The sequence below is a fragment of the Helianthus annuus genome, chromosome 17 (assembly GCF_002127325.2).
Source record: "Helianthus annuus cultivar XRQ/B chromosome 17, HanXRQr2.0-SUNRISE, whole genome shotgun sequence".
Classification (NCBI taxonomy): domain Eukaryota; kingdom Viridiplantae; phylum Streptophyta; class Magnoliopsida; order Asterales; family Asteraceae; genus Helianthus; species Helianthus annuus.
Genome location: NC_035449.2, coordinates 13,291,024 through 13,313,869, shown reverse-complemented (window position 1 = coordinate 13,313,869; position 22,846 = coordinate 13,291,024). Strand labels below are relative to the sequence as shown.

General features: G+C 36.3%; 1 protein-coding gene and 1 long non-coding RNA gene across 2 annotated transcripts; one reads left to right on the top strand and one right to left on the bottom strand.

Annotated features, from left to right (window-relative positions):
- The first annotated feature begins 3,622 nt into the window (after nt 1–3,622).
- On the top strand, nt 3,623–4,210 carry LOC110923733. Its single transcript, XM_022167798.1, has one exon. The coding sequence runs from the start codon at nt 3,623–3,625 to the stop codon at nt 4,208–4,210; it is 588 nt and encodes a 195-aa protein (XP_022023490.1).
- A 12,892-nt stretch (nt 4,211–17,102) lies between these two features.
- LOC110926003 lies at nt 17,103–18,363 on the bottom strand. The gene is made up of 3 exons (XR_002584912.2): nt 18,233–18,363; nt 17,701–17,754; nt 17,103–17,226 (listed from the first exon to the last, which is right to left on the bottom strand). It is a non-coding gene; the product is annotated as an uncharacterized LOC110926003 (long non-coding RNA).
- Between the last annotated feature and the right edge of the window lie 4,483 nt (nt 18,364–22,846).

Genomic DNA, 22,846 nt, shown 5'->3' with positions numbered 1-22,846 from the left:
AATAAATTTAACCCATTATTTAAAACTCTGTAAATGTATAAATGATAAATAATATTACTTAGAGTAAATTATGATTTTGGCCCCTGTGGTTATATCACTTTTACCCTTTTAGCCCAAAAAAAGAATTTTTTAACATCTGAGCCCCCAACGTCTTTTTTTCTAACCATTTTGCCCCCTAACACTAACGCCATCCATTAAAGTTTAGGGGCCAAAAAGGTTAAAAAAAGACGTTAGGGGCCAAAAAGATTAGAAAAAAAAAACGTTGGGGGTTCAGATGTTAAAAATTCTTTTTAGGCTAAAAGAGTAAAAGTGATATAACCACAGGGGCCAAAATCGTAATTTACTCTATTAGTTAAATAAATAATATTATAAATGAGGAGGAGATTAAATTAAATAATAATTATCCATAAGAAATTAAACTAAATAATATTTAGTAGGATGATTATCTGTAATTAATTAGAAAATATTAAACTAAATAATACTTATCTATAAACATGGCCTAATATGATGACACGTGTCCCAAACTTAGTTTCTTTTATTATAGTAGATAACACAAAAAAAAAAAAAAAAAAAAAAAAACACTACATATTCCAAAAAATTATTTCAAGCATACATGTCAGATTTCGAGTATATCTGTCCCAAATATTTCAAACATACCCATCAAGCTCAGGTTCTTCTTTCATCCCTGGTCACACCCAATATGTGATATGTCACCAATAAAGTTGCTTATAAATTGCATATTTAGCACACATATCCAACACAAAAATCTCCTGAAGTGTTAGTTAGGGTCGTTTTACTACCAACACCTCTTATCTTTCGATAAAACATGACATGCCCTATAATTGCTAAAACTAATCCTAAGTTATGAGTTATGACTAAGTGCTAAACCAGTAAAGGTCTGAACTATTAAGTGCTAAACCAGTAAGAGATAGTATAATGATTAACCATTCAGAGGCAAATGCGTGACCAATTTAGATAAGAGCTCTTAACCATTTAGACTCAGTATAATAATGATTAATCATTTAGGAGCAAATGTTTAAACCATTAACCATTCAGACATCTGCTCACAAAACAAGCAGTCTGAACATATTAAACCAGTAGAATATCTAAACCATTATAGGTCCATTAAAAACTTATAAAGAAAACAACCTCTAAGACGTGAAATGTTATTAGACCATAATTAAGTCCAGTAACTTTAAAACAAACTTCGGGCCAAATGCTAATGCATATTGAGGCCTGTTTTAACGGAATAAATAAATTGACGTTTCGTCCTCGTCATTGTTGCCACTTGCCTGCTTCAGTGTAACACAAAAGCCGAGAGAGAAGAAACGGAGACCAAGGTTTGTCAAGAAATCTCTCAAATTATGAAAATGTTTCATGTCGATTTTCGTTGTAGACTATCGATTTCTTGCTGCATGTTACTTATTTAGTAGTTCTGTAACCGATTGATGTTTCACGTTAAATATACAAATAGTTTAACTTCCTGTGCAACCTCAGAATCGGTATAGCATAGGCGTTGTTTAGTTGCATATTATATTTGACTTAAATTAGTATTTGGTAAAAGAATCATCAGTTAATTCGATTTACCCATTCAAATAGTGTACTATCAGTTAATTTGCAAAAAAAAAAAAAAAAAAAAGGTCATAAAAATGATTCACAACAAAGATAAAGCTGGTTTAGGGGCTGTTTGTTTAGCTCTTAATGAAGCTCTTAATGGTTCAATTTCTTACTGGTTCAACGCTTAATGATTCAAACTTTGTTTCACGAGCAGATGTCTGAATGGTTCAGACATTTGCCTCTGAATGATTAAGCATTATACCGAGTGTGCATGGTTAAGACCTCTAATCTGAATTGGTCAGACATAACATTTGTATCTGAACGGTTAAGTATTATACTGGCTCTTAATGGTTCAGACCTCTTACTGGTTCAGCACTTAATGGTTCAGACCTCTTACTTTTTACTGGTTCATGGTTCAGTAAATAATATATAATCTTTTCATAAAATCAATGGAAACTGGAGACAAATTTCTTTTTTCATTATATCAACGGCGTCAATCATAAAAATAAAGACTGGGGTCGTTCGGAATTTGGCTCTTATACATTCCATATGAAATGCGAAAAAGAATGGTGTCTGTTATCACCGATACCATGTATGTAGCTCTGCTAGTTAATAAAAATAGGCACGTCACGATTTGGGCCAGATGTGTGTTTAATGAAACTTTATCAAAAACTGTTCTATGGCATGTTTATTTGTCCATGCTGTGTATATGTGTTTTTTTGGCTACCATGAACAAAAAGATGTGGTGGAAATATGCACAGTAGATTGTTTTGCAAAGCTGGCTAGTCATAAGATCATACTATGAACATATTCCATGAAAATAGTGAGATCATAAGAAACATGTTTTTATTTTATTTTTATTTTTTTTAAGCAAATCAAAGTATTTTTTTTTTTTTAAACAAACGATTGATATAACCAGAAAACTTGTTAAGTTGCATCAAAACAGAAGGTAGACGGGCAACAAGCTGCGCCGCCAACCCTTTCTGAATTGCAAACCCCAACCTCCCGAACACAAACCCCTACCCCCTTGGGGTCGAACAATTGCTGTGGATAACCCGTTGAACCCTCGTCAAGAAGTTGATGGCTTTTGGCGCTAGGGAGCCAAAAGTATCAAAGGCAAAAGGGATAAAGACATGTTGGTTCTCTGCGCAAGCTTTAGCGTGCTTATCCACTTTCTTTGATTCTGCCTTTCTTGCTGCTAGAAACATGTTGGTAACTTTTTTTAATATGTGATGAAATCTTTTTATAGTATGTTATTATTGTGTATGTGTTGGTCCAAACCATGAACCCTTTAGTTCTTAGTTTGACACATGATTTTGCATATATAAAGTAAAGATATAGTTAGGTAGCTTGAAACTATGCAGTTAATCTCGGCGATATCTCACGCGGTACCCCGGGTTTCGGAGCTGCATTCGTGTCCGCAGGATGCGCGGGCACGCACAAGTCCAACCAAATTTCTAGCTCAGAATTTGCACCCCCCCTGCGCGCACGGGTAGGACTTGTGGTAAAACATGTCATAAAGTTATAATGGAGTAGTAAATGCTTTACCTTATAAACACCCACTCACTTTGTTCCCACACCAATGTGGGACAAAGTATTTAGCACCTTTTGAGACTTTCATTCCCACACCTAGACTTTCTACCACCTCTTGTATATATATAAATATATATATTTATGCATGATATTAGACTTCTAGTATATATATAGGCTCTAGATATGAATATAAATATAAATATATATATTTATGCATGATATTAGAAATTACCGATATCTCACCGCGATAAACGATATCTCATATATCGGTCCTTGACCGATAACCGATATTTTTCCGCATTAACTGCATAGGCTTGAAAAAAGTCAGAGATAAGGCTTAAAGAGTGTGAGCGAAATCAGACATTCTGAGCATGCTCTTGAAATATTGAAGTGAATTAGTCAATAGATCATATCATACAAGCAAGTAATAATATAGAAACCGGTTAATGCTTCGTGTCTGTTTATGTACTTTGTTTTTTATATTGCTAAGGCGTATAATTTTACTGATATTCCATTGCCAACAGCCAACAGAATGAAAACAAGAAATGATGGACATGTTTCAGAAGAAGCCGATGAATCTAGTGACGACGATGAGGTAGCCTTTTCACACGGTTTCGCTAAGTTTAGTGAAGTAGGGGACCCCATAGCGGCGATGATGTGGATTTCTCTGATGGAGGACGTCTTTGAACTTATGAAGTGTGCTGACGAGGACAAGGTAAAGTATGGGGTCTCTGTGTTGAGATCAGAAGCTCGTGTTTGGTGGGACAGGGTCAAGGATACGAGTGGGGCCGCGACTCAAACAATGACGTGGAGTCGATTCAAGGAAGTGTTCAAAGATGAGTTTTATCCTCTACGCGTAGAGCTGGAAATAGTGCAACAGTACGCGACAGTCAAACAAGAAAGCAATGAAAGTGTGCGAGAGTATACTGATAAGTTTACGAAACTGTGGTGGTTCTTTTGGGACTATCTTACTGCTGAAAAGAGATCGATATACCTTTATGTACGTGGATTGACGGATGAGATAAAAGCTGTTATCTCAGAAAATGATATTAGTACATTGGATAAAGCTATGCAGGCTGCCAGAGAAATAAACGACAGGCTAATAGTGTTGGAAATTTAGTGAAAATTAGTTTTTCACTAAATATTTTGGACATCAATAATATTTATATATGTGTTGTATAAATAATTATTTATCGGTTTGTGTTCAAACTATGTCCAAATAGAGCTAAGATGAATGAGATATCGAAGCTTGAAGTTGTATGTTTGGAACAAACAAAGATGAGAAAAATGGATTGAGATTTGTCACCTTGTCCCACATAGGTGGAATGACAAAACTTAAAGTGGTATATAAGGAGGAGCACTCCTTGAAGGCAAACACTAGTGGGGACCAAAGGGTGCACCGCACCTGCACATATGCGCGCGTGATGTGGGCTATAAGCCCAATATGGTGCGTTTTGAACTTCGCACGCCGCCTTTGTATTTTTGCCCATGAGCGCGTGGTCAGATACATGGCGGGTCCGCTTATAGCGCACCCTTGGGTGGCGTAGGTGGATGCCTTGGCATGGCGCGTGGTGCACGTCATTGGCTATGGCGAAGACTGCAAGTGGCGCACGAATATGGATGGCACATAACTAGGTGGCGTCCTGGTATGCGTAGTGGCATCCAATTAGCGCGTGGTGCAAAAAGGTGTGTCTCCGCAGAAGCGTAGTGTAGGCTCAGCTAAGGCGCGCCTGCATGCACACTAGACCGTTCAAACCAGTCTACTTACTAGAGAGTTAATGTTAGACGGTTTCCACTGGTGCCATAAGTTGAATGGCAGTTTTGTTTTTACTACCACTTAATATCCATTAATTTAGAGTTTAAACTCTTGTTATTACAAGATTAATTATCTTGTTAATTACAAGATTAATGACCTTGTTTATGACAAACATTAAGGGGTTGAATGAGTCTTGATGTATCTCTTTATAAAATGAATATTGTTTATTCATTTGAGGAAAAAGGAAAAAAAATACTCAAGAGCAATCTCTACATCTTATGAGATTTTAGAGAAGAGCATTCTCTAAATTATTCACAACTTCATATTTCCATCAACAATTCTAAACACCCTGATACCTGGTGTGATCTCGGGCGTGAGTGCCATCTCCGGCAGTACACATACTGTTCCGGTTGTTGTACCCTGGGAGACAGACCGTCTGAGAGGAGGCGCGGAATCTGTTTTAAGGGAAGCGTGTCGAACACGTGCCTCAACCAAAAGCGTCAACCATATTTTGCTTGTCTTGCAGCGGAGTTTCGTACAAGAAGGTGCGGTTCAGTTCTTCTAAAGACATCGACTTGGATCAAGATTGGTACAATTAAGTTGTATGTTTCTTTTATTTACTTAGTTTATGTAACTGGTATTGTACTAGAATAGTTTCCCACAAATAACGATAGTCTCGTTATTATATATTTTGTAATATATTTTAATAAAAAGTGAACCTAGTTCCTACAATCTTAAAACAGACTTTCGTGAAGATTGTTGCTACAATCTTAAATCCCTTCTCTACGAGAATTTAGGTTCACGAAAGTTAAAATTTTAATTGAGATTTTGCTAAAATCTTATAAATATTTTGGGAAATATTTATTTAGTACAATCAGTCGGATTAATTTTGATGATTGGAGTACAATCTTTAATCCGAATACCGTGTTATAAAACCGTACAATTCGATTCAAGAAGATAATGGGTTTTGTTCATGTTTAGATAACACGAACTTTATACAAAAATTAATATGTATTTCGAATGGTTGGAATACTAATTTTTCTAATGAGCGAATTAGAAATTGGTAATTTTTGTAAGCCCATAAAATGTGTATGAACCATGGAAATTCTCTAAGGAGAATGTTAGATGTAATTTGGTAAAATAATAGTGGTTTCAAATGTCTTGAAACACATATATTTTCTAATGAGCGTATTAGAAAATAATTATTTAAAAAAAATTTACAAGTTTTAAAACATTTATGTATTCTTACACTTTGTTTTAAAATGGTTAGAAACTTTAATTGGTATATTAGTTTTGGTTTCAATTGTCTTGAAATATATTGATTTTCTAATTAGCATATTAGAAAGTAATTATTTTATAAAATAACAAGTTTTAATATTTTCTAACGAGCGTGTTAGAAATAAATGTTGATGTTGAAAGAATAACAAGATTAAAACTTTTTATCTCTAACGAGCGTGTTAGAATTTTATAGAATAATAAGTTTTAATATCATCTTTTATATTTAATGAGCGTGTTAGATACGATGATTGTGTAAACTAACTTGTTAAAAGACGATTAGATTTTCTAACGAGCGTGCTAGAAAATATACGTTTAGATTTTCTAACGAGCGTGTTAGAAAATATTATTATTTCAAATAATTACCGACGGGCGTGTTGGAGATAGTTATTTTGGATAATAAACCTTGTAACGGTTTTGTCTAAACTATTTAATTTCTAATGAGCGAGTTAGAAACGGATTTTTTCCACATACATTTAAACGATTTTTATTTGTTTATTTCTAATGAGCGTGTTAGAAATAGTTTATATTTTTTATGAACTTCGAAACAAATTTTGTAATCGATTACTTTTAACGATCGTGTTAGAAACGATTTAAAGAGTTTGATAGTTGTTTATTTTCTAACGAGCGTGTTAGAAACGATTTAACGACTTTGTCAATTATTTATTTCTAACAAGCGGGTTAGAAAACGTTTATTTTATATAAACCAAAACGGCTTATGACAATAAATAATCGTTTAATTTTCTAATGAGCGTATTAGAATTAGTTTATCTTATAACCAACTATTTTAACGATTTGCAATCGTTAATTTCTAACGAGCGGGTTAGAACCGGGTTAACTATGATAAACTATTTAACATGATTTGTAATCGTTTTATATATTTTCTAACGAGCGTGTTAGAAAAGATTTGTGTTCATCTCTAACGAGCGTGTTAGAAAACGTCCATTTAAACCAAAAGTGAATAATTGTATTCATTTTATTTCTAACGAGCGCGTTAGAACCGGTTTACTTTATAAAAACCGAATATTTTGAATGTTTGTTAACATTTAAATTCTAATTAGCATATTAGAATTGGTTATCATACAAACCACTCATTTTAACGATTGGTAATCGTTATTATCTAACATCGGTTAGAAATGGTTTGAATATGATAAACCATTTATTAAAACGATGTGTATTCGTTTTATTTTCAAACGAGCGAGTTTGAAATTGTTTTATTTATTAAACTATTATAAGGTTTATTGTCTTGATTTGTAATCAAAACGTAAATATATAGTTTAATATTAAAACACTTGCAAAAATGAGAAATGTTTTGAACGAATAAAACATGTCTTTGCAAAGTATAAGTGATTCGATACTTCCACGAGAAGTATAACGTCTTCAACCATATAATAGTCTCGGATAGACTATTTGGGAAAAACAACTCGATGTTGTTATAAATATAATAAGTTGCTCAATTACTTGCGAGTAGTTAATTGTAAACAACTTTATATTTTTTGGACAACTTGTGATTATTCAAGTTTAGAGTTTCAAGACGAAACAAGTTATACGTGTTCCATTGAGGGAGTACCTTAAAACATGACAGAACGATGTAATTGCGTTTATTTCGTTCTAAAGTGTGTTGAAAATTTGATGTTTAGATATCATTGGTGTATCCGTTATTTTGACTACTAACAAGTTGTCAAAAGGATACACATTTTGGTACAAAGTGTAAAAATTAATTTACACGGACACAACGAGCGGGTTGTGATCATGACTTATGTAATAAGTCACAAATCAAACATCAAACATCAAACGTATAACGAGTTCGTGAGAAACGTGGTGCATAGTTTGAGATGAAATGCACGAAAACAAGATATGTCATCTAAGTTGAGAGCATCAACATGGAAATGCACATGTAAGTTTTCAAAGAATATAACATATGAAAGAAATATATGTTATCATTGTAAATGATTTTAATAAATTTAGCAAATTTATTAACGGAAATTTACAATAGTGATGGACTTGTAGATGCTTCTACCACCATCAATGTTGTTTAAACTATGTGGAGGCTTGGTCCTCAATTTGGGAGAGTATCCCAATACATGGTATTAATGAAACAACAATGTAAATGTATATATCACTATAGGCATACGTGAATGCTTTGTTGTTGAGAGTCAATCTAATTGGCAATATCTCAAGACTCAAGTGATTTTATACAAAGATTTTTCATCAAAGTGACTTGGATTAAGACTTATGTTTAAGTCTTCAGGAAGTCAATGGTGAAGCCTTGGAGATAAAAAGGCAAACGAGTTATGATCCCAATGGATGGAGTTAACTATGGTTTTGAGGCCTTCCTAAAAACCGATGGTTTTGGAATGGTGAAATAAATTTCATTATTGTGTCTAAACTAAGAAACGAATGTTTGAAAGAGATAGTGCGTTATCTCTTAAGGCTGTGAAGATTCAGAATGATGCATCTTCTGTTCACATGCTAGAGTATTGTGGTCTAAAGCATGCTAGACTAATACTTGTTAATTTATATGCTCGACGGAGATTAAATTAACTTTAAACATTCAAAATATGTGATGACATAAGAACGAATTTTGTGATAAACAAAACTATAAATATAACTTCATTAAAATGCAAGAAATGTGGGGGGAGGAACCATTTAAGAAACAAACCCTTTAGGGTATGAAGAAATGGTAGTTGAGAAGTTTTCTCAAACTCGAAATGAAAGGGAGAACCTTTCATCACCCCATTTGGATGTTATCCAATTACACTTAAATGTGGGGGTGACTTGCATTTGAATGTGGAAATAGTAGTTGAGAAGTTTTCTCAAACTCGAAATGAAAGGGAGAACCTTTCATCACCACATTTGGATGCTATCCAGTTACACTTAAATGTGGGGGTGACTTGCATATATTGCAAATGCATGACCAAGTGGAGTACACAATGGTTATATGAAGTCAATCGAGTAGATTGGACTCGAATGCCAATTGGTTTGATTCGAAATCTAGTAAGATGTCAGTCATGACACACCAAAGGCATGGTGAAAATGTGTCCAGCCATGAATTAAGTTTCATGTCATTCTAAGACAAGGTACATAACTGGATCTAGGTTGAGATCACGAGTTATAAGTCTTATGAATTGACTAAAAGGCAAAAGTGACTAGTGAGTCAAGAACACGTTAGAACAACTGATCGCAATTTAAATTATCGTTGGTGACTTAGCGAAGTCAAAGATAATTTTGGATCCAACAACCAGTGGGTTGATAAGAGATCAGGTTGTGGAATGGGACTAAAGCCATGGAAAAAGGGACATGAGGGAAACCTAACCTAGTTGACTGGAGATCCCAAGATCTAGGTTCAATAGGCCAACTTAATCATGAACCGAAGGGTAGTCACTGTGGGGGCGTAGCTAATATATATGTTTATATATGAGCTAGTTTATATGTTTCATATATCTCCCTAAAACTATAAAAGGGTGTTTAAATACGTCCTAGTCCATTCCTATAATATTCAGTGACATTGTTGAGAGGTTAAGCATAATATGTGGTTTTATGATTTGTGTAAATCATATAGTAAACCATAATGCTTTTAATGATTTAAAGGGAAATCGCCTATGTTGGAGAGAAGTGTGGTCGCTTCGAATGGAATTAGGGCATAATTCCTAGAGCTCCCGCAGAACCAGGAAAGTGTTCCATGACCATTATAGGACACGATAGTGAGGGGAGGGCCCGGCTAGGGAAAGTATTGTGTGAATGTATATTGTCGTTTACACAAATGGGGGGTTGTTCAAGGACATCACGTCTACAAAACCCTAGTAGACTAAGTATGCTTCGCAAAGGAAGGTTCAAAGGCAAAACCTACCTATCCTGCAATACTTGACTGTCGAGGTTTTATCGGGGAATTTTGGGTGTTTTCATCGATCTCCATTCATGTGGGGGATTGTTGGAAATTTAGTGAAAATTAGTTTTTCACTAAATATTTTGGACATCAATAATATTTATATATGTGTTGTATAAATAATTATTTATCGGTTTGTGTTCAAACTATGTCCAAATAGAGCTAAGATGAATGAGATATCGAAGCTTGAAGTTGTATGTTTGGAACAAACAAAGATGAGAAAAATGGATTGAGATTTGTCACCTTGTCCCACATAGGTGGAATGACAAAACTTAAAGTGGTATATAAGGAGGAGCACTCCTTGAAGGCAAACACTAGTGGGGACCAAAGGGTGCACCGCACCTGCACATATGCGCGCGTGATGTGGGCTATAAGCCCAATATGGTGCGTTTTGAACTTCGCACGCCGCCTTTGTATTTTTGCCCATGAGCGCGTGGTCAGATACATGGCGGGTCCGCTTATAGCGCACCCTTGGGTGGCGTAGGTGGATGCCTTGGCATGGCGCGTGGTGCACGTCATTGGCTATGGCGAAGACTGCAAGTGGCGCACGAATATGGATGGCACATAACTAGGTGGCGTCCTGGTATGCGTAGTGGCATCCAATTAGCGCGTGGTGCAAAAAGGTGTGTCTCCGCAGAAGCGTAGTGTAGGCTCAGCTAAGGCGCGCCTGCATGCACACTAGACCGTTCAAACCAGTCTACTTACTAGAGAGTTAATGTTAGACGGTTTCCACTGGTGCCATAAGTTGAATGGCAGTTTTGTTTTTACTACCACTTAATATCCATTAATTTAGAGTTTAAACTCTTGTTATTACAAGATTAATTATCTTGTTAATTACAAGATTAATGACCTTGTTTATGACAAACATTAAGGGGTTGAATGAGTCTTGATGTATCTCTTTATAAAATGAATATTGTTTATTCATTTGAGGAAAAAGGAAAAAAAATACTCAAGAGCAATCTCTACATCTTATGAGATTTTAGAGAAGAGCATTCTCTAAATTATTCACAACTTCATATTTCCATCAACAATTCTAAACACCCTGATACCTGGTGTGATCTCGGGCGTGAGTGCCATCTCCGGCAGTACACATACTGTTCCGGTTGTTGTACCCTGGGAGACAGACCGTCTGAGAGGAGGCGCGGAATCTGTTTTAAGGGAAGCGTGTCGAACACGTGCCTCAACCAAAAGCGTCAACCATATTTTGCTTGTCTTGCAGCGGAGTTTCGTACAAGAAGGTGCGGTTCAGTTCTTCTAAAGACATCGACTTGGATCAAGATTGGTACAATTAAGTTGTATGTTTCTTTTATTTACTTAGTTTATGTAACTGGTATTGTACTAGAATAGTTTCCCACAAATAACGATAGTCTCGTTATTATATATTTTGTAATATATTTTAATAAAAAGTGAACCTAGTTCCTACAAATAGAAGAGAGGAGAGAACGCAAACGTAGAAAGTGTACCAATTGTGGGAAAAAGCATGGGGGTGTGTGTCGTTATGGTTCGAATGAATGTTATCGGTGTGGAAAACTAGGTCACTTGGCTCGAGAATGTTGTTCTGCTTAAAGGAAATGGTACAATTGGACTCGGTAAAGACTTTTGGACTTGGGTTTATGATATTATGTATGAAATCAGGTTTATATCATTTTTTTTTTTTTTTTGTGTGTGTGTGTGTGTTTGTTAAAAACTGAAAATTTTACTCGAAAAATGGTTTATGTGACATGTTGTTTCGACCATATTCATCATGGGGAAATATTTTCTATGTTTGGAAAAGTCAAGCTAGGGTGGGTTCTAATTATCAAATCTTTTGTGAGAGGAGAAAATACTACAAATGCAAAGGCAAATTAGGTAGTCATGTTTATAGGTGTAAACAATGGTTTAGTGAATATGTTTGCAAGCTAGTTATTAGTTCAACCTTTTAACTCTAACTAGGGTTATGTCCCGCCCGCGTTGCGGGGCGTTAAACCGAATATTTCTTAGTTTAATAACATGTACGTCTTTATTTCGATTAGTTATACATGCTACTTATAAAACACGATCTAAAAAAAAGATACATCGAGTGAACCAATTAAACAAAAACACTACCACATTTATGATAAAAAAAATAACTAAAACGATGGGAAACGTGTAATTTAGTGCTGGGGCAAAACAATAATTTGTCAGACCAATTAGCGAGTGTTAGGCAGCTGTTTGGCACGAATAAAAACTAAATTGAGCCAACCAAGTAAAATAAAACATTACCATAGTTTTGCCAAAAAAAAAACGATGGCAATATTGCAATTTTTAGCTGGGGTAAATTCGTAATTTTAAAATGGAGGTAAAATCATATTTTGAATTGAGGGCAAAACCATTTTTTTATTTTGAATTGGGGGCAAAATCGCAATTTTTCGCTGGGGCAAAAACCAAAATTTTATTTCTAAGTGGGGGCGAAATCGTAATTTTTAACTGGGAACGAAATCGTAATTTGGCAGGACTCTAGCTGGGGGCAAAATCATATTTTTTTAACTGGTAGCAAAATCGTAATTTTAAGCAGGGGCTAAACCAAAATTTTATTTGGAACCGGGGGCAAAATCATAATTTTTAACTTGAAATAAAATGGTAATTTGACATGACCTATAAATAACTATTATATTAAAAAAAGAAAGAAAGAAAGAAAGAAGGGGTGGCCGCCATTTTGACCAATTACATGACAGCACTATTACTGCCGACAACTTTATTTTGTAGGTATTGAAAATATGTTTGCAAGCAAAGAATCAAGTAGCCCATACTGGATAAGTTGGGCGCTATAATTCTGGGCCAAAGGCATAATGATGGGCCAAACTAGTTTTGGAAGAGGGGGGGGGGGAATGGGTTCGGTTTGAAACCGGTTTTTCTTAAGGGAAATAAATTGGCTCGGTTTAGTTTGAACCGGATCCAATCCGATTTCAACGTCTATAATCTCAAACCGGTATAAACTGGCAGAATGGAATCGGTATCGCTCGGTTTGGTTCAGTTTTCAATTAAAGGTTCCGAATCCCAAAACGGTTTTTTCATCTCCAGTATTAGGCGATGTGTCAAAAGAGCTGTTTTTTTGCTATCAATATCATACTAGGTGCCATGATGCTATTAAGGTTCAAGACATTATCATGTATCATTTGTAAAAGAGTTAATTGCTATTTTAGTCCTTAAGGTTTGTCCAAATTTGTCATTTTAGTTTAAATAGTTTTTTCACCGATTGGGCTGGCCAAACGGAGTTTTTTCACCTATTTACAAACCTATTTAAATAGTTTAAATAGTTTTTTCACCTATTTACAAATGACAAATTTATAGGCTTCCCAAAGAGGAAAGAGCTGGCCGATCGGACAGGAATCACCCAAGCCCTTTCCTCTTTGGGAAGCCGATCGGCCAGCCCTTTTCTCTTTAGGAAGCCTATAAATAGGCCTGTCATTGTCATTCTTTCCACTTTTGGAAACCCTCTGACCGACCAGCTCGTGCTCCCATTCCTTTCTCAGATTTCTTCCGATTTCTGTAAGTTTTCATCCTAAATCTTGTACTTTCTTGATCAATACATGCTCCTACACCTTTCTATCTTTCAAATCTTGATTTCTAACCGTGAAATCATCAAGATCTAAGCATTCTAGGATGATGTCATCATGGTGTTTTTCGAGAACTTCATGTTTTGGCCTCAATCCACCAAGAATCACTTGGATCTAGCCGATTTCCACATAAACAAACTAAGATCTGTCATAGATCTAAACATTTACATGGTGTGAAGGATTGAAAGAAGGATTTCCAACTTTCTTTCAACTCTTTTACACTCAATGCCTTCAAACTGGTAGAAACGGAGCTTGAGCCAACTCACCAATCATTCTAATGGTCAAGTGGTTCAAGATCCGGATTCTATCTACGAGGTTCACCGATTTCGGGTTAAACTATAAACTCCGTTCCGAACCGTTCACCGGCCGGACTTGGGTGATTCCTATCCGAGCAGGGGAACAAGTAAGAACGAAGGTGCCATGGTTCAACTCGTTGTCAAAATGTCTCGATATAACGTCAAACAAGCAGAACAGCCAAGTGTTAGGCGAACAGGCGAACCAGGTCAGGATGCTGACCGATCGGACAGGTTGTTTGAGCGAACAGCCCAACCAATCGGACATGTCAGCCGATCGACCAGGCCAGCCGATCGGCTAGCATATGGCCACACACTTTGACAATTTCATGATGTGTAGTATTGAACGAAGTGATGTTCGATCGAACAAGCTGTTCGATAACATTACTCATCGGATCATGAGATACTATTTTTCAACTCTTAACCGATTTTCAACTCGTTCGACGTATTGGAGTGCCACCCGATCGAACATGCTGTCCGATCAGGTGACATCCTGCTGAGGACTACTATTGAAGTGTCTAACCGATCAGTTAAGCCGGCCGATCGAACGGGCCGTTCGATCGATTGACCTGAAAGGTAAGAACACTTCAATGTTCTCAAATACTACAACGAAAACTTCAAAAGGACAAGCCATCATACACAAACACATCCTACACAAAGGAAGAAACAATCCACTCGAACAGTCCAACCGATCGAGCCTACCGGCCGATCGAACAGGCTGTTCGGACGGACTGTCTAACCGAATGAACAACCCGTTCGATCGAACCTGCTGTTCGATCGACCAGGCTGTTCTACCCATCATCACTTGTCTCCTTTTTACGCGTTACTCATCATTATGCTATCGAACTATTCAGGCTAACCCTACTCTCAAGCGCTCCCTTCAATCCATCAATCAATCGCTGTGAGTATACTCGAACCCTTTTTGCTTTAGCACTTTTGGGTGTTACATACGTTACTTATTTAAATCACAATCGATCACACTACTCAATTATTTGAACGCTAACCGATTCGCATGTATTACGTGACTAAATGAATGCTTGTTGTTATGTTTACACGTGGAATGTTGTCTACCTGCCTTAACGACGTAGTACTATAGTTTGGACTCAGCACCCGTTCACACGGGGGTTGTTAAGGACAATTACTTGCATGGATTACGGTGGTAATCATGTATTGCGAACTGTCTCGGACAGTCAACCCGCAGTTATTGGTATCGATAGATCCATGTCGATAATTAACATGCTTCGTTTTCCTCTGTGTACGTGCTGGTTATGCGTAAACTATTTCGAACTCTATATGCTATTATCAAACTTGTATGCTCACCTTTACATTTTATGTATTGACTTTATTTTAACGTATGTGACAGCCAATTAGGATGCTTATCTGCTAGGAAGGTGAGCTAGGAATAAGCGTCTAGAGCATAGTTGTCTGTAGATCTTGCAGATCGAGTCTCTAGAAGCATTTGAGCAATATTTATATTTCTATTTAAATCTGAGTTGTCGGAACAGTATATTTGACTAGATGCTTATCTGTAATAACTTGTTTTATTATTTGGGATACGGTATGGGACGTATTATTTAAACTAAATAGTAACGATAGTTGTTGTGGAAACTTCTGGACAATCTGTTTCGCTCAGTGCCATGCCCCGATGATTCCGCCATCGGTTGGGGTGTGACAGATTGGTATCAGAGCCATAACTATAGGGAATTAGGCTAGACACGACCTAGTCCGGGTCGCTGTCTTAGAGACCTAGACTATAGTAGGAACCAACAAGACCAAGCTTATGTGCTATATTCTAATATTCTACGCTATCACTGCACTCGAATTTTCAAATAGAGTCAAGCAATTTAGTCGAGATTAGGTGTGAAAGCCGCAAACTCTCAACTGAATTGTTTGGTCAATGCTGATTTTATCAATTTATCAATGATTTTCTCATTATTTTCGATAACGAACGAGGAGAATTATACCAAAACAGGAGTGAAATCCATATTTTGATGAATAATCTCCTCAATTTGGCTAAAACAAGGAAGAAGTTGCTAAGCTACGGGTGAAACCCTAACCTTGACAACCTGTTCTGATTTTTATTTTTCCCACCAAAGCCTCGACGGACTCCAACGACCTGAACTCACAAGTATGACCTAGGGAATGCGTGTTGAATGCCCAAGAATCGAGGCAGAAACGCGATCCCGAAAGTCGAAAAAGTGACGACAAGTCTACTGCGAATAGTCGAATCGCTTTGGGTAGTCGATGTCTAATAGCCGCAGACACTCCATTTCTCGATTTTATGTGTTTCGATTCTGAGCCCGCAACTGCCGACTCTGATGATTCGTCGATTTTATGTGCTTTATGTGTAACTATCTGTTTAATTTTGGTATTTATTCGATTTTTGCCATCACTTCGATCAACACACACGACTCGCATTGCTATTCTATCTCAAGATGCTAACAAGTCGCTGCAATCTTAGGCAATATTATGCTACGATTATACTATGCTACTCGACACGCTATACGACTATACGATACTACTCGATATACTATACGAACGAGACGCGAACTTGGAAGGAAAGGTTTCTGTATTCTGACAGTATCTGTGATTAAATGCGTAGGTGTTTATGTGCTTCTATGTTTATGTGTTTCTGGGCTCTACGTGCTTATGTGCTTCTGTGACTACGTGAATCTGTGACTATGTGCTTATGTGTTAATGTGATACATGTTTCGACGTGTTCCTAAGCTTTAGTAAGTAGTAGACGTGTGAGGTGAGATTCGATTTGTTGTGTCTGAGACCTACAACGATGTCTGTTGCAGACCATGTCGTCATCTGGACACCGAACCCCACTTACCCGCCAAGAGAAGAGAGACAAGCGTCTCGCTGCTATCATCGCCAAGCAAGTGGCAAAAGCTGTGAGCAAGGTGTATGAAAACGTCAGCAAATCGTCTGAGGAGTCGCGAACCGATGCTCCTAATGAAACGTCCATATTTTGCGTCTAGAAGAATTGACATCCAAAAGACGCTAGAAACATAAACTTTTAAAATGTACAAATCTTTCACAACTTAAAAGGTAAAAACGCTAGTAACATTAACACATGATTTTAACAAAATTTGGACATGACCCGTCCGTAAAACGGATATACCCCTGTTTTAAACATAAGAAAGACAAATACCATTCTACAAATTGTTCGACAAGGCACTACTAAAAACCTAGGCATCAAGCGTTAAAATATATGTCTACTAACAAGTTGTACAAAATAGAAATTTTGACCCAAAACATTAGTGCAGCTAGCGGAAGCGTTTGGTATGACATATCATGAACATGTGCTCGCTCCAATTCTCCAAGTCGCCTAAATTGAGGAATTACCTACATTCAACAACAAGCTTCAAAAGTTAGTCATTATACATGTTACACTTACAATACCATCAATTTAGTTCCGTTCGTTTAGGTACTTTCATTACTCTTACGCATTCGATTACCCAATTAAATGGGTATAACATATACTCTCATAACGAGATTTAAGCATACACTTACGACCCGGTAACATCGGGTTAATTGCTTTCAACATAATTCTTTCTTTCCATCCGTATAACAGATTAAACTTCAAGCTTTCGTCATAGCATTCATGACCACCCATTCAAAACGGATGGTAGCTTATTCTAACTCGACTTGTTCAACTAGAACCGGTCGACTTGCATAGCTTATCATAACTTTCATTATCATAACCAAATCTGCAAGGGATTTGCTAGCTACTTACTAATCACCATAAACATTTCAACAATGGTTGTTTACATGAATACTAACAAAAATTAAGTAAGTTTTGTATGCCAATGATCATACCTTGGTCTTGTGATCCTTCCGATTTCCTAGCGTTCGAACCTTCTTCTTTCACTCCTATATCAACACATTCATCCATTTATTTAGTACAACTAAATTTCATTCCATCATCTTCCAAATTACACATATTTATTCTCTTAAGCATTTCATCGAACACTTGGTGGGCATTGTATTTACAAGCATTATGCACAAGTATACAAAGCATGAATCCTACTAGTTCATCTTTATAACTCATCAACAATCAATCCATGTTCATATCTTTCTTTTATCCCACACAAATTTTCTAAGATTCAAGCATTACAACATCATCATATTTCAAGATTTCACATGATTATAACTACTTTGATCATCCTATTCATAACACAATTTTTCATGAAGTGGGTTTTTACAAGAATCGTTCAAATAACCTAAAATCAAACATAATTCTTGTTCTAGAAGGTAATCCTAACTCAGATTTCTCATATTTGATACAAGAATTCGAAATTGGGTTGAACTCTTCATCCTACAACTCATGATTCCAGAAAATTAAACTTACCACTTCGGAAATTGAGGTTAGCTACTCGAGTTTAGGGAATCATGCATCGAATTTTTCCTTTGATTCAAGCTAAATTGCTTGATTTCTTGATGCTAGGGTTTCAACCCTTGTCTTCTGTTCGATCGTCCAGAACCCACGCACAGAGTGTGTGTGGGTTTTTAACTCTTTTTTTTAATTTAATTAACTTTAATTTTGACATGTTACAACTTTAGTCCCTCAAGTTCCTTTACTTATTTAGTTTTAAACTTCACCCCTTTATCATTTATATTATGCAAATTAAATCCCACTAACTAAGTCAAGTTTTTAAATAAACTTTAACTTATCAAGTAAACATTTTTGGGGTGTTACAAATCTACCCCCCTTAAAGGAGGTTTCGTCCCCGAAACCTTTCTCATTCCAACTAGACCACTTCTACTCTTACTTTTTCATCTATTCATTCACGATGCTTAATACAATATAAATGCATTTGGAATCTTGGCAAAAGTTTCATTCATGCATAAACATATTTGTGTGCATTGTCCCTACGTTCTTAAATTAAATTAAATAAATTACTTAATCACATATAAATGAGAATCTGATCCAGAGCTCTTATTAGGTGTCGTTTGTTTTTTCTGCGGGAAAATGTCTGCAGTCTGCGGACCACATCTGCAGGCATCTGCAGGAGAAGAGGTGGACCAAATGTCTGCAGTCTGCAAGGAGAAGAGGGTTTCTTTTTTTATATAAAAAGATCTTCACACACCCTACACACACAAACACACACACAGATCTGCTCTCTCTCTCTGCCTTCCTCACCACCACCAAGCACCACCGCCTTACACAACCACTGTCGTCACCACTACACCACCGCCCTTCACCGTCTCTCTCTCTCCTCCCTCGATCTCTCTCTGTCTTCACCACCACCGCAAACCCTAGCCTTGAACTCTCTCTCTCTCTCTACAAACTCTCTCTCTCTCTACAATCTGTCACCACCACCGCCATCTCCTTCTCTGGCCAGCCTTTTCCCGCAGATGATGACGATGATGGTGTTTTGACAACAGATCGATTTGGGGGTTTTGATAACAGATCGATTTGGGGATTTGGGGGTTTTGTTTGCCATCAGTGGAGGTGGTGGCGGAGTGGAGGTGGTGGCAGAGCAGGGGTGTCGGAGGTGGAGGTGGTGGCGGTGGTGGCAGGGATGTGGTGGTGGAGGTGGTGGCAAGGAAGAAGAGGTCTGCGTGGTGAAGAGGTTCCAAGAAGACATGGGTCATTGTCTGCGTGGTGAAGAGGTCTCGCAGACCTTTTTTTAATGAAAGGTCTGCGAGAAAACAAACAAGCTGCAACATCCAAACGTCTGCCCGCCTCTGCCCGGCGCAGACATAAGTGGCCAGAAGTGCTTCTGGCCAAAAAACAAACACCACCTTAGTGTCGTTTTCATTTTATAATGCTAGTTCCTAGCATACATCATCACCAGCACTATGTTCATTGAAATTTATTCCAATGTACACCATTGGTCGTACAAGCTTATGTTTACGGCTTGTTTCTATCTTCCTAATTAAGCGTAACATATTCCTACATTTACTAATACAAATAAATCGATTTATTTCATTCCACTCACGAATCATGCACGATATAATTCATTATTGTAATCATGAGCAAACCCCATTATCCCATTACTAACGTTATTCTAATTACTTTCTTATTCATATGAGGGCTTAGCATATCATTATACGTATACTATAAACATTTTATGACTTAGTGGTACTAATACAAAGCTACCCACTTCCTAATTACTTTTTCATACTTAATACGAGTATAAAGCATCATTCTACGGTTACTACCGTCACTTGAACTAATTACAAGTTTGAGTTTAGCCTCAAATTTAATCCTTCACACCCTTTATTATTAGCTCCTTGCATGAACTACTTATGATAACAACTAAGTATGTTGTGTATGAGCACCATACGAGCGTTTAACCAATTCAGCTCAAACTTTCATTTAAGGCCTTTAGATCTCCCTCTTAATGGCATTCATACCTTCTCACGCTGACCATTATAGGTCGATCATTGTATACCATACCATAATTATTCTACCATTCATTTTGTTTATACTTACAATTTAATCTACGGATTCTTAATCATTAATCAAGAATTAAACATTCTACTAACCTCGCCTTCAATGCATAAGTCAGTTATCCGTGTGCCGGATCGATCCGCTTCTTTATATGTACCTCCCGTACCAGAATTGATCTCATTCATTCCTAAAATATGCTCCCACTCGTGAGCATCCTTCCACTGGCTTCATTACTATCATCTCACTAAGAATTCCATTATATTTATCTATAAATAAATAGTTAGCACATAACCTTTCATAATTGCGTCCTACATGGTAATTGTTCGCCTATTGTCTCTTTCACAATTTTCTTACGTATATGCTAAAACATATCATACATTCCATTTCTTACATACTATCCTTTCATTTTATTGGTTATTTCGTCAACTTTCGCAGTTTGACCTTTCAAGACCAGACTAACACCCCCTTACCTACTGTGGTTGCATCGAGGTACACGTTTGTATCTTATACTTGCATAATTGCAAGGACTTCATTTATTTCGTTTGACTTTTCAGAAGTCTAATTGTAAATACATTCTTACATATGGGTATCAGTTATCCTATTCTGACACATCATTCTCTAGTCGAGCCCTAAGTTCTTATTAAAAATATAATATTTTTATACGTACCTGGCGCAGGTCAAAACCCTTGACTCGTTATTTATACTTTGCGACGGTTAATGCTTTCCAAATTGTGACAATGCATGCCCATACATTATGCTCACCTATAAGTAATAAACTTGACAAACCGAACATTAAATACCGGGTTCAAACGACGATCGCCATTTGACCCGTATAACTTATTTGAGTTTGGTACTTACTTTTTATTCTCACTTGTTCAATCCGTCTTCACTTACGGATTCGAACTTTTAATTTATTCCTTTCATTCTTACCAGTTTGAATTCATTTCTCAGATTCTAGCATTTTCATCTGTACCTTTCGTTCTTCTGTCGTATCATTTACCATGTCATTTCTTACGTAATACTTCTAGCAATTGTAAGTAATTATTATTTACTGTCTTCTACAATTTGACCTTTTAAAATTAATCACACTTAGTACTTATTGTATATAAGTATTGTTGTACACGTTGTACTTACTTTCAATTCGAACATATTTACAAATTGTCTTTAGCTAACATCCCAACTAATATTCTTTCCATACCTTTCATCAACATTGCCAAGTTTTCATTCCCGCCTTAGAACTTCTCAACTAATATTTATGACCGATTTACCCTTATAATGAGGTCTTATCGATTTAACATTATGTCAACAATTTCAACAAAACGTACCATAACATTTCTAATTTATGTATACATTTCACTTTGATTTCGAATATGCAAAGATGTATACACCTTCATGTAGATAAATTTGAAGTGATTGCAAAATCACTTACCTTTAGTGTTCACGTTCATGCTTGCCTCATTGCTTCCTCTTACCCCGTTTGCCATCCGTACTTGAATCAACTGACGAGATTTCCATCCTTACATATTATTACATTCGTAACATTATTAGCTTATGTGAGCATACATACAACTATTCATTTTCTTTCTATTCATACGTTAATCGACTTTCGTTAGTAGAATTTCATATAAATGAGACATTCATTAGTAGTTATCTCATTTCAATTCCATAGAACTAAACTATCATCAAGCATAACACGTAATTCATCTAGTACATAACACATTAAGTCTTACTTTAACAATTGTGTCGAATGGCCATCCCATGATATCCCTATATTGTTGACTTTTAGAAAGTCAACTGTCTCATTTACACACTTTAAACTTTTAAACATGTATTCATCTGAATATGATAGGTCATAATAATAATATCCTACCTATTTCATACTCGTATTGCATGACCTGTACAATTTAAGTGATCCTCTAAACAATACACATATACATTCACATACACGTACTCTCACATGCTAATGCTCCATAATTCTACAAATAGCAAATTGCATTCGAAGCAACTATATAACATAATTTCAACATATCCTTTACTAATAAGCTCGTATGATTAACATTTAGCACATATTCGCCTCTTAATCATACTAAAGCAAATCATGTCATACACATAAGTAACACACCATTCCAAACACAGGGTACTAGCCTCTAATACATAATTCTGATCAAAGCATACATTTATCTGAATTCTCATACGAATTCCATTTAACTCACATTCTTCAAATTATTTTCACCACTAATCTCATCGTTTTTTTATTCATTTATTAACCATTCAGATTCCTTCACATATTCAAGTACTTTAGTCTACATTTACTTCCTTCATTATTCATTATCATACGTTTCCAACTCCACTTTATACATGCGTCATTCATTTCATGCCATTCCATACGTTACATTCGACTTTTATAAATTTTACCTTATCGCCAATGATCAACGTAACTTTACATAACTTATTATATCTTCTCTTAACTTGACAAAAACATAAAACGAGCATTTCTGAGAATTACGGGAACTAAAATTGTAATTCACAAGCTTTCAATATAACACATACTTCAAACTTTGATTA

What these genes read in the sequence shown, in the direction of transcription:
- LOC110923733 (XM_022167798.1), top strand. Translation starts at nt 3,623, where the DNA reads ATGAAAACAAGAAATGATGGACATGTTTCAGAAGAAGCCGATGAATCT.